This window comes from Leucoraja erinacea, chromosome 21, assembly GCF_028641065.1.
Source record: "Leucoraja erinacea ecotype New England chromosome 21, Leri_hhj_1, whole genome shotgun sequence".
In the NCBI taxonomy this organism is placed as follows: Eukaryota; Metazoa; Chordata; class Chondrichthyes; order Rajiformes; family Rajidae; genus Leucoraja; species Leucoraja erinaceus.
Genome location: NC_073397.1, coordinates 8,213,118 through 8,226,707, shown reverse-complemented (window position 1 = coordinate 8,226,707; position 13,590 = coordinate 8,213,118). Strand labels below are relative to the sequence as shown.

At 39.5% G+C, this 13,590-nt stretch overlaps 1 protein-coding gene across 2 annotated transcripts in view; it reads right to left on the bottom strand.

Moving 5' to 3' along the window:
• Positions 1-213: 213 nt before the first annotated feature.
• LOC129707214 (transcriptional repressor CTCF-like) overlaps positions 214-13,590 on the bottom strand; it is a 36,890-nt gene continuing 23,513 nt past the window's right edge. For both annotated transcript variants that reach the window (XM_055652046.1, XM_055652047.1), the window contains 7 exons: positions 12,141-12,261; positions 11,191-11,340; positions 9,734-9,894; positions 7,429-7,611; positions 5,638-5,770; positions 4,211-4,330; positions 214-2,747 (listed from right to left, as the gene is read on the bottom strand). In XM_055652046.1, coding sequence (XP_055508021.1) covers positions 2,608-2,747; positions 4,211-4,330; positions 5,638-5,770; positions 7,429-7,611; positions 9,734-9,894; positions 11,191-11,340; positions 12,141-12,261 — 1,008 coding nt within the window. In that variant the 3' untranslated portion in view covers positions 214-2,607. The remainder of the gene's footprint in view (positions 2,748-4,210; positions 4,331-5,637; positions 5,771-7,428; positions 7,612-9,733; positions 9,895-11,190; positions 11,341-12,140; positions 12,262-13,590) is intronic.

Here is a 13,590-nt window from a genome sequence, read left to right as displayed (position 1 = left end):
TGGGTTGAAAATCTTCTGACATCCAGAACAGGTCAAATTTTACAGATGCTTGTGACAAAAGTTAATTTTCAATGATACAAATGATTTAAACACTTCACATGAAGCAGTGCCTCAAGAAACACCTGTGCATTCAGATAGCACAATATTTGTGCAATTATATTAAGTGTAAGATACAAAACACGAAATAAATAATTTCTGTTACAAAAATTAAATGCAGCATATTTGAAAGTTTTATTAAACAGCTGAAATAACTTAACAGAAGGAAAGCATCAACTTCAACAATTCCATTTTTTTAAACACCCACTATATGCTAGATTATGACATGTATAACAATTACAAAAAAGACATGAAAGGCAAAGATTATGATCACTCTGTTTTTCCTATTAGTCATTTCATTTCACAAACATTGTTACTCGATGGCTACACAAAATGGGTGATACGATTCGGAATTTAATTTCATACCCTTGACCAATGAACGTGACGGAGAGGAAAATTGGATCCGGAGAAACAAGATCCCAGTTCACCAGAGGATATTTTGTACAAACACCCTACATACATTCATCGTACCAGAAATTAATTTTCTGATGGTAACTACAGAAAATGCAAGCAAAGTCAGATAAATGGAGAGGTTTGGGTCCATTTCATTTTTTACAGTGCAGTTGACGAAGGATGATTAAAAATGTTGCATAGCACAATACAATGAAAATAAACTTAAGTCACACTGCTTCATATTTGCCAAAAACATCCAAAGTGCTTCAAAAAGAAAGTAACAATACACAGTTAGTTATTATATAGTACACACTTTGCATAGGTAGATTTCAGAAACATATGAGATGGATGAACTGGTCAATCTGTAGATGGTGGAGGTGGGCACATATTCCCAGTCTTAACTGAATAAAAAAAGTGACAATACTAGAAGCCAGGAAGAAGTCTGCTTTAACTTGATATGATAATGATATTTTTCCTTTTACAATTATCTCCTGTATTTATGCTGTAAAGCCACTTTAAAAATCTGGTCAAGAACCAGATCAAGAAACACAGTAGAAAACAACATTGTGTTTATTTATTTACTTTTTTCACATAAATTCCATGAGAAATAATTTTATTCCTTATCTCAGTGTTTTGGAGAGTGATTTGTGAATTTGTTAGAGGCGAATTTCCATTACCTGAACGGCCATAATACAAGGGACATCTTTACAAATCATCTCAAAAGTTAATAACTCTTTCCAACAGTAAGATTAAAATATTTGTTAATATCATTAAAAACAACTTTATTTAAATAATTCATGGTCAAAAGAACACAGAAGAATTTAAGAAAAAGAAAGGTCTGTGCCTTGATGGGCAGTTATGGGAAAGAAGAATTGAGAAATAAAAAGATGAATGGTGGAGGGTTAATGGTAGATCAACATCTGATCAACTTGCTTGGGCCACATTACACTGCAAATTTCACCCTTTGCCAGCAAAATATGTCATTAACATTTTAGCCAATATTAGTCTTCACTCAGCCCACCATGTTCACTCAGAACATGTCATCTAAATGCCTTGGACCATCATTTGATTTGCAAGCTCTTTTAACTATAGTGGTGCAGAATAGTAATTCAAATATTTTTGGAAAATGCTCTTATATTTCTTTAGCCAATTCTTAACTTTTCACTGATAGGCAAACTGCTGATCAATAGAAAAATCATTGAATTGCATTTAAGCTACTGGAACCTGGATGATTTACATTTTCTTGAAACCTGGATGATTTGCCATTCCTGTAACATCTAAAAATGATCGTTCTATAGAACCTGGACGTTTTCCTTTTCCTAATAGGAAAGTTGGGATGAACTCTGATGCAACCACTGCTGACTGACTCATCTCCGATGTTCATGACCCTTCTGGAATACGTTTTTGAAAATCATCAATGTGCTATATATTTCAGGATTTGTTTCCAATGAAGTGAATGGAACCACATTTCAGAAGTGCGGTAGATCTATCGCAATTTCTAATGGCACCAAACACTAATTGATTACCTCCAATTTTTATTCCAATCATGGAAATTAACAAAACTTGGTAACTTTGCTAATTTTCTTCAGGTGGTATCTAAATTTGTCACCAGCACCAGTTTACAAAATGCATGACGATGTTTTGCACAAATGCGTTAGACATCAACTCTCCTTTCATTATTGAACAAACTGGCAATGGCAATGAATCCTAAGACAATGACCTAAAGATCAACCGGAACTGTCCAGGCGTGCCACGAAGCTCCAGAGATATTCTCAAAACTTGCTTTGGAGAAAGATATAAACAAAAAGCAGTAAAACACAGCTATTTACATTTACCAACTAACAACTATGAATGAAAAAAAAGCCTGAGCTGAAAAAGAACACAATACTAGCTTTCAGAACTGTTGCTTGGTAGTTGTAAATTCTTACTTAATTTTCTATATACAAGTGCCTTCACTTTTAAACAATCTTGTCCCTTATTTTGGTGTGCTGATTTAGACTTAAAAACTACAATAATTTCTCTGGAACTTCTTTTCAACTCTGATTATATATATATCTTTTAATCAGCTCCTTGTAAAAAAAAACAGTGACAAAATGTTAGAGGAGAGGAGATGATTCCTCAAAGGACCATTTCTTTTAGGATCATCTCAGGAGTAATCTCTTTCTTGGCTTGAGTATGCTGTGTATCCAGCTTTCTGCTGTTGTCCATGTGGCTGGAAACACTCTCTGCAGGATCCTGTGGGCCAGGGTTCATGTCAGCTGCGAAGTGTAAAGGATACATGAACGTTCAAAACTGTAAGAGACAATTTATTCAAATCCACAAAATGGGGAATGAGAGTAGTGAGAAAGATGATAGATCAGACAAATGGATAAAATAAAAGTTCAGAAGTGTGGAAAAAAAAATCCAGAGAATTGGAAATCAATAAAGTTCCAAAAGCACTGGGTCATGGAAATGGGGAAAGAGAAAAATGAGAAAAAAAAGACCCTTCACAGCAGAACAGAAGAAAAACAGTGAGGACTGAAGAAAAATATTCAGTGTGAAAAGGAATCGAGTAAATTAAATGAGGAATATAAGCTGAATAAGGATAACAAAATGGTGAGAAACAATGGCAAATAAAAGAAACAATGATTAGAAAGAAAACTCAATCAAAAAAAGGTACGTTAATGTATCAGGCTTATCAATTAGTGAGACAACTGTGCTTTGGCCTGCATAGAGATGGATTTGAGTAAAAGAGTGGAGACATCTTGCTCCAATTATATAAAGCCGTGTAATTGCACACCAAGAAGATCTGCACGTATCTTCCCCCTCTCTTCCCTGTGTCCCATCTGGAATTGCACCCATTTCTCCCCTTCCCTCTCCACCTATATTCCTACCATTGGCTTCACAATCCGCACCTCTTCTAACCGTAGCTCAAATTTTGTCTTTCATCTCTGGTCGTCAAACCATCTGCCAGTCAACCCATCCCACCACCCTCCGCTTGATGCACTGAGTTACCAGCACTTCATGTTGTTTTTTGTATAAACCAGCATCTGCAGTTCCTTGTATCTCCTCTAGAATATTAGGTATTGATGCAGTCTCCCGACTGAGGGAAAATATACTTGCAATGGAGAGAGGGTATGTAGAAAAGATTGTACGGATTGATTCCTGGATTGGTAGGTTTGTCATAATGAGTCATTTTAGAAGAAAGTGAGGTGATCAAATTGAAACATACAAAATTGATGGTGAGTGCATAATTATGTTTCTTCTAACTGGAGTGTCTAGAACCAAAGGTAAGTCTCCAAATAAGCTGCCAAACATTCACAACGGAAGTAAACAAAAGATCTTCAACCATAGGTAGTGAATCTTTGGAATTCACTAAAGAAGGCAGTCGAAGTTCAGTTGATCGATGCATTTAACACGGAGATGAGTATATATTTAAATATTAAGCAAATCAAGGGATATGGGGTTAGTGAAGGAAAGTGGTGCGGTGTTAATATAGATTACCATTGATTTTGTGAAATGTGAAAGCATGGATCTGTGCCAGGAACTGCCTAGATTGGTTTCCCTGCGAAAGATAAAGCTGTACTAAGATCTGAAGCACTGTTCCCGAGTTGGTAAACTGAAGCAGACAATTATTAGAAATTCAGGTGGAGTATCCAAGAAGCAGAAAAGAATATCACAGGCAAGTCACATGCATTGAGCTTTACTCTCCATCTCCATTATGCAGTATAAAGTGCTGTACCTGACTTTCCTTTAATATTTTCCACCTCTTCAACTGTGTTTGTCTGGACATACTTTCCAATGTGAGCATCATTTGTTCTTTCAATGATCTTCGAGGTCTTTTGCTCAACTGGAGGCTCATCTATAATGAACAGAAACACATCTTTAGTACAGCACATTTTCCACGTACATCCTCGAGCTAAAAAAAAAATATGCTTTTTGTTCCGATTGTTTTGCTGACTTGGAGATGTATCCAAATAGATCTCTCTTACAAACTGTCGGGTTGCATCACTGCATGATTTAGGAACAGCTCTGCCCATGACCGCATATTACAGAGTGTTGTACCCCAGTCCATCACACAGAACAGACTCCCCACCATTGACTCCATCTACACCTCATGCTGTCTCGGGAAAGCAGCCAACATAATCAAGGATCTTTTCCATCCTATTCATTACCTCTCCCCAATTCTGCTGGGCAGAAGATTCCAAAGCTTGAAAACATGTAAAACCAGACTCTGGAGCAGCTTCTTCCTCTCTGTTATCAGACTTCAAAATGGTCCTTCCATAAGTTAGGTTACATCCCAATTTCCAAACCTACCTCATTGGACTTTTTCTCTGGAATTGTTATGTTACAATATTGCGAATATATATTCTGCAGTCTGGTGTCTCTCTCTTTGCTCTATCTACGTGTTTGGCTTGATTGTATTCATCTATAGTATTATCCAATTTGACTGAATAGCATGGGGTGGAAGATTGCAACCACCCTGTTTCAACGAATGCAATCAACCTGGCGTGCAATCAAATAAGATAAAAAAGAACAAGTTGTCCTACAACTTTAGTCTGTGCACGCCATATGCAAGAAGAAGACTGAATAGCATACAAACAGTTGCTTTTCACTGTATCTCTATACACGTGACAATAATAAACCTAAACTTAAACCTCAAAAGGCACTAACTTTTCAATAGGTTATAAAACAATCAACAATATCCAAAATGATCTTATAAAAATAGGTCTTTAAGCATGAACATTTGGCCAAATAAAACTTCAAAAGGGATTTATATATGACAATGAATGCATTTATGCTGCACATTAATGTAAGAATAAGTCAAATTCAGGGAGCACTAAACAAAAATTCGACAGTGATTCACATAGGGATATCAAATGACTGATAGCTAGATGAAAAAGGTTAAATCAAAGGAGCAGGCAGAGAAACCCGAGCTCATAAAATTTGGATTCTGTGGGAAAGTTTAATATGGGATTCTAGAGAGTTACATAATCAATATTTAAACAATAAAAACATCTTAACATTATTAAGCCCACAAGTTCAGCTTATAACAGACCCAAGGTAAATTCAGAGCATGCTGCTCACAGAAATGCAAATGTAGTTTTTATCTGATGATTAATCTTTTCAAATAATAATTTTGGCTCGAGTTATTTGTTTAAAATGCACCTTCTTTTGCTTTTTTGGGGTTTCTGGAGTCCAGCATCATCTTGCTACTCTTGATTTTCTTTGCTGTCACTGCCGCATCTTTATCTTGCACCCTCTGACTCCTGCACTTCTCGGCATGTTTTTTCATGATGTTCTAATAAAGCAACAGACTTTTGCTTGATGTTTGTACATAACATTGTCATGTTCACTGTCATCTTCATTTAGCATTATAAATAAACAATAGTACAGCTAATAAACAGGAATGATTAATCATTGTAAACGCAACACTAAACTATTCAGACACTGACATAACAGAATACCATTAACTAATGAACTGAGATAGGGCAGAGCATACGTCTCAGAGAAAACTGTCAATATATATATACGCTACTTGAACATTTCGGGTTTTATTTTTGTTTCTGTTCAAGAGTGTTTTCTCATTTTTTTTAAATCAGTGTACTGCAAAATTGCCTTCCTGAAATTCACCATATTAATATTAATGCTTTCCATCACCTATCTATTCATCACTGTCATTTACTGACTAGCACATCTCACAAACACAAAGATTTAGTTAACAATACATGTGCACGTTTTGAGAGCCACGTATGTGATTCTTGAAGCAACATGAATAAGAATGAAATTTTTTAATTCAGCATGATTAACATTTATTGCATTCAATGTTTTCAAATAGCATATGGGAAAGCTTTTGACTTTTTAAATTGGTGAAAATTAGAAGAATTCAAATTATACAGTAAAATACATCTAATCAGTAAACACCCAATTTAAAGAGCAAAGTGGATAATCTACAGTTAAAAAAAAGCAATGCTACGGATGGTTACATGCAAATTATATGCCTGAAGTCAATTTCAATCACTCACAGCAGCATGGACCCCAAACTTTTATTTTTTATTTATTCCTTTTTCAGGATCTGGGCACCACTGGCAAGCCCAACATTTACTGCTCATCCCTAATTGACCTTGAGAAGATGTGGAGGGGAATCTGTTGGTGATCCCCTCACCAGCTTCACAAGGTCAATTAAGTATGAGCAGTAAATGTTGGTCCTGCCAGAGGTGCCCAGATTCTGGTGAAGATATACCCACTTGATTTAGATCCAGCACCACAATGGAGATACATTGCCAAGTTAGGATGGTATGCGAGTTGGAGAGGAATCTGGAAATGGTGATGATGGAAACAGCTGCCTTTGCCCTTCCAAATAGCAGGTCAGAATTGTGAGATGCTCTTGGACTAGCCTGGGCATAACGTCATTACATTTTGTAGACAGTGTACACTACCACATCTGTGTGCCAGGGTGGAGGACATAAATGTTCAATGAGATACCAACGTTGGTGCATTGTGGGCACACAGATTTTGTAGACAGTGTACCAATTCCACATACAATCTCTGTGTGCCAGGGTACAGAGAATTGAACCAGGGTCGTTGGCAGCAGCTTAAGGTGTGCCTGTGCTCAAGACCATGTGCTCTACTAAAGTTTCTTATAGAGGTTAACAGCTACAAATCAGATCAATACTCCTAATACTATGGGACATTATAAAATATCATGAAATTGGAAATTATGATGAATAGTTTTGATGTCCAGAAGCCACTCTTAGCAGTCAAAGCACACACTGCCTCACAGTACATACTGTACAACATGTACGGATGTTTATCAGCAGTTAAGGGAAATGCAAATGATTCCTTCATTATAATTCCCTTGCCCCGAGACTGCAATGCAAACTGCCTGCTGTGGTAGAAATTTAGGGTATCTGACGGATTACGTACACCTTTTGATAAAGGCAAAATATAAGAAGGTACCTTGCGTGTAAAGCTTTTGCAACACCAGGAGCAAACGTGCGCCTCTGGAACAAAACTGGGATCATGATGTTTCTTGAAATGCAGATCCAGCAGCTGCTTCTGTCTGAAACTTTTATCACACTGAGTGCAGTTAAATGGTTTCTCTCCAGTGTGGATACGCCTATGCATTATCATGTGACGTTTCTGTGGATAGAATAGCACCCGCACTAGTAATCAGATTCATTTAAATCAGATTGGCTTTCAGAAATTAAAGAAGTAAAATAGAAAGTTTGAAATGTGGAATTAAAACAAAGAGTATTTAGCAGGTCCAGTAACAATTGAAGATAAAAGATGGATTTCAGGAAGAAAATCGGTATTAGCCCATGTAACAATTAGTTTCAGAGATACTCATTACGTGCACAGTACTGTAAACTTTTTCCAAGATATGCGAGAACCTTCCCTTCAGATGCAGAATGGGCAATTGACCTTGTTTTCCTATCTGTTCACAATTTATGTGTTGTTTATGAGGGTAGCAATCATGCTCATTCCCATTTGCTCTTGAAATAAATGGCTTGCCAATTTAGAGGGCAGATCAGAGTCAACCATACTGCTATTGAACTGAACAGATGCATTGGCGTAAGCTCCCAGAAGCTGGTGTATTTAAGTTTTTACCTTTAGACTATTGTATTACTAGTCCACCTATTTATGCTGCCAAACACCATCATCCAGATGTGAAGCCACTAGTTGAATAATATGGTGGCACAATTGATCAATTAAAAAGTCTGAGAACCGTCCATCATCACATTGACAACACAAGCCTTATGCAGGCCTAACAACAACCAAGTAGAAGGAATTCAGCGAGATTGGGTTGAAATCTTGAAGTTACATTTCTCATTGCACTAATGTGGTGAATATTTGGTGCAGAAAGAAAGTTAATCGGAAAGAAATATCTAAAAAAATGCTACAAATACTTGACAAAAATAAATACAGCTCTCTCAAAATAAGCAAAAGAAATTGTACCAGGAAAATAGTTTTGGCATTAAACTCATTTGGTAACTATCTTTACTGAAGAAGGCACAATAAACATAGTAGAAGTAGTGGGGAACCAAGAGTTTAATGACATTGATGAACCTAAAGTAGAGTCAAGAGACAGGACAATTGTCATATGTACTTGACGCAGCACAACAGACATATGTTACTATGCTGCAGCACAACAGAATAACGGGAAAAAAAGTTCAATAAACAACAAATATAGTGCAAATAACAAATAATAAGTCTTTTGCAGTTCAGAGCTCATAGCTTATCAGTCTGAAGAAGGGACTGTATTGCCTCCGAATAAAGGAGTGGACATTTGGGAGGGAGCGTGGGCGGAAATCCGGGGGGGGGGGGGGGGGGTTTTGAGAGGGTGGGGGACAATCCCCCCCCCCCCATGTTTTGTAATCCGGATTTTGAAATTTGATGAAAAATAAAAAATCTCCACTTTCCGAGACAGTGGGGGTGGGACTGACGATCGAAGGCCCACCTTTGGACGAGAGAGACGTCGGTCAGCAGGCAGTGGGGGGGTTGGGGATGCAGGACATGATGATTAAGCGCGATGATTGGAGGAGGGAGGTGTCAGTCAGAGGCAGAAGTAGGAGTGTGGGACTGAGGATAGAGCGCAGTGATTGGACATCATAGAGCGGAACTTGAATCGGCCCGTTCGCGGGGCCTTTCATCGCCCAGCCCGGTGCGGCTTAAAATCGACTACGGGTCTTCCACCACCCCGCGGTCAAATTGCTGCAACAAGGCACCCAATGTTGAAGCCCCGCCGACGACAGAAGATCTCGCGGATGATTTTAAGCCGCGCCGGGCGATGAAAGGCCCCGCGAACGGACCAATTCAAGCCCCACGAATCGGGGTGGATTGAGCTGCTGTTGCTGGAGTTCGGAGTCGGTCACCAACCAGGTCAGCTCCCCATGTTACCGTCCACAGGGGCCCACGGCCGAAGCCTCAGGCGCGCGTGTGTGTGAGCCTGCCAAGAAATTGTGCCCCCCCCCCATGTTTTGATAGCGATTTCCGCTCCTAGGAGGGAGATGAGGAGACATTTCTCTGAGGAATATAAATCTGTGGGACTCTGCTATCCTAAAGGGTGGTTGATGTTCGATCATTAAGTTTACCAATAGACTTTTGAGCACTAATTCAATCAAAGAATAAGGGTAGTGAAGGGGAAGCTGCACATTGTTTGGTGATTGGCTTCAACCTTAATAGGTGGTGAGGAAAGCTCGATAGGGTGAATGGTCTGCATTTCTTATGTTCTCATATACCTGAATAGTCTTGAGCTGTGTACCTGTTTACATGCATAATCACACTCGTCACACTTAAAGCGTTTCTCATTCCTGTGGGTCTTTTGATGCTGAATAAGTGTGTAGCGCTCATGGAACATAGTCTCACAGTAACGGCACTTCATGCCAGAGCTTGTATAGGAATGCTGCTTTCGTAAATGGACGCCTATAGATTAAAAATACCAGTGTCATTATTTCTGAATATCACTGTGGACAACTTAAAAAAAAAATCGGGGTAGATTATAATTCTGTGCAATAGTCACAGCCAGTTTTGTATCTCTATCCATGACAAGAGGCATAAAACAGGTTCATTATCAATTTTCTACACCACTGCACTGAGTGGGTGTGAAAATAAATGAATGCAAGTTGATTGAGATAGTAGCTTTTATTTAACATTTCTAAATATTAAATAATCTGTTGCTGTGATATTCAATTTTGCTCTAAATGAAGAGTGTTAACTGCTGAGTCATTCATAAGACTGCAAGCAATAAATTAATCAATCGTAAAAATTTAAGGCTACACTCTCTAGTTTCAGAATTCTCTCCCTGGGAAAAAGACTGAGCGTCCATTTTATCCATGCACCTAGTGATTTTGTACACCTCAAAGAGGTCCCCCCTCAGCCTCCTATACTCCAAAGAAACAAGTCCCAACCTATCTAATCTCTCCATATAACTCTGCAAGACCAGGTAACATCCCAATGAATCTGTGTCTGCCGCTGCTACTGATCCCCACCTGCACTCCAGCCACCCATGGACTGCAACCATTGGCTCCCTTAATCCTCACCTCTTCCTCCAACCACCAGCAGGCCAGGGCCATCAACTCACCTGGATTCCAGGCCCAGTTTCTGACCGAGAGCCTGAAAAAGGGTCTCAACCCAAAACGTCAACTATCCATGTTCTCCTGAGATGCTGCCTGACCTGTTAATTACTCCAGCACTTTGTGTCCTTTTGTGTTCCGCAATTGTTTGTTTCTACTACTAATACAACAATAATACCTTACTCGTTTAGCGGACAATCAGCAATAACGGACAGCATCCACCCCCCAAGGGTTTACTGTACACGTTGTGATTGTTAATTTCAATTGTTTAAACATTTCTCAATGTCAGAAACATTTGAGCTTCAGCTTTTACAGCTTATAACATGCGCTCACAGCTATGCTGGACATCAAGGATATTTCCAGGCCAGTATCGCCTCAACCTACCACCTAAGGCACTAGTTTTCAAGGTAGATGCAGCTGTATTGATGGAAATCCAGCAATGCATCGGGGCAACGCAATGCAAGCATACATATACACAAAGGGACTACAGGCAGCACTCTACATGTGACATCAGTGTCAGCAAGATCTAGCCCACTGCTGTTGCAAGTTCCACGCCATGGTAAGAAGAATATTTAGAATAAGTTAATAGAATATAGACTTTCGTTGTCTTCACTTTCAAAGCATTCCTTCATCCAGATGATCCTACCCAAGTCACTTTTTCTTGCAATTATAGCATTACAGTGAGGACAGTGGTACTTGGGCACATTGTCCATGTGCTTCTGCCGGATGTGCATCTTCATTGTACCACTCTGTGTGAAATTAGCCTGGCAAATATGGCATTTGTAAGGTTTCTCACCTGCAAAAGATTGGAAATTACAGCATTAGTAGCTGCTCATTAACTACAAATTGCAACTAGACTCTCAAATGCATCAGTGGACATTCCATTCCCATAGCAATTATTGCCATGGTTAGGATCAACTAAACACACTGTCAAACTCCTAGGATCATCTGTGTGGGGAGGAACTGCAAATGCTGGTTTAAACCGAAGACAGACACAAAAGGCTGGTGTAACTCAGCGGGTCAGGCAGCATATCTGGAGAAAAGGAATAGGTGATGTTTTGAAGTCACCTATTCCTTTTTTCCAGAGATGCAGCCTGACCCACTGAATTACTCCAGCCTTTTGTCTCTCTCAAAGGATCATCTGATCTGTTTCACAGTGCTGGTGACCTATAAGTCTTTTGGGGAATCTTTCCATAGTTACACATGATGTTTAAAAACAAGTCCTGCTAAATAACAACCTATTAAATGCGTTATAGGTAACATTGCAAAGTTCAAACTAACTAAGGAGACATAAGATTATTCTGTAAATTCTAGCTGAACAATTAATTTAAAACTCATGTTCTGTGGAACACATGGCACTTCTCATCCTATGTTATGGCCAGCCGGTTACCCAGTCTGTGAATCTTTCCATTTATTGTATATAATTTGAAGATAAACAGCCAACAACATTTTAGGTGTTAATAATAGACTAAAATAAATGCAAACTACTGGGACTTTGGATAAACTCAAGTTAACGTATTTTGGAGTTCTGCGCTATAAAAATTGCATAACATCACAAACCCCCTACAAAGAAGATACAAAATGTTCTTTACATACCTGAGTGAGTTCTCATGTGTCTCTTCAACTTGTATGTATCTCTGCTAGCGTAGCTGCAAAATGTGCATGGGAAAGGACGCTCGCCGGTGTGCGAGCGGATGTGTCGCTTCAGCTTACTTACCTAAAAACAAAACATGCAGAAGTACACTGAAGAGCAAAATCTGTGATATAGAGAATTATAAAGTAAGCTGCGGAATTAAATGGAAACTGTGACACAGTAAATGCAAGTGTTATTTTAAGAAATGTACAACTGACATTCTAAATACTTGTGAATCTGCAAATTGCAAATCATCGTCTCTCAAATCACTCGATAAGATGCTTTAATCCAACCAAATGGATTAAACTGCTAACAAATATTTTAGCCATGATCCCCAAGCTGCAAATTCCAAGAACTAACTAAATGGATACTACATGTTTTTGTAACTGCAATTGTGCTGCCAGAGATCATCTGAGGAGAGCTCTCAGCCACAGACATCTATGCTGATGATATGGACGATAAGGGAAAGAACGATTTGGGATCAAGGAAATGCATATGCTGGAGCCTTAAATTTAAAAAAATGGGCTGGGGGGGGGGGGGGGGGGGGGGGGGGGGGGGTGGCACAGCAGTGAAGTTGCTGCCTTACATTGCCAGAGACCCGGGTTTGATTCTGACTACAGGTGCTGAATGTTGCGAGTTTGTACGTTCTCCCTGTGAGAAGGTGGGTTTACTCTGGGTGCTCCGGTTTCTTCCCATCCTCTAAACTAATTGGCTTTGTAAAATTGTAAATTGTCCCGAGTGTGTAGGATAGTGTTAGTGTACGGGGATCGCTGGTCGGCGTGCACTCAGTGGGCCAAAGGACCTGTTTCCGCACTGTATCTCTAAACTAAATTCCGCATCTCTGGAGAGAATGGACATACCACATTTCGGGTCAGTATCCTTCATCAAACTCATGAAGTAGGGAGAGAAAGCTTTACATTTCTCTTCTCTTATTTCCTAAACTGACTCCTATCTCCATTTCACCCTCGCATCTGCTAATCCATGCATCTGCCAATCATCCCCTCACCTGTATCAACCGAACACTTTCCAGGTTATTCCTCACCCCCACCTCTCTTTCCCAGGTGTCTCAACCTCCCACTCCATCAGTCTGAGGATGGGTCCTGAACCAAAACATGGTCTGCCCATTCCCTCCGCAGATGCTGCCTGACCCACTGAGCTCCCCAGTATTTCGTTTTTTTGCCAAGAACTATTGGGGTCTTCGTTGGGAGTTTCCAGTCAGGGTGTCAAGGACCTGTCCCACTTTTACGACCTAATTCACGACCTCTGCCGAGTTAGCCCTTGACTCATACTCGCAGCATGGTCGTCATGTGGTCGTAGGAGGTCGTGATGCTAGTCGTAGGTGCTCATGGCATCAAGTAGGTTGAGGCGTTTTTCTCGCCTGATGAAAAATGTCCACGAGTAAAAAAAGGTCGT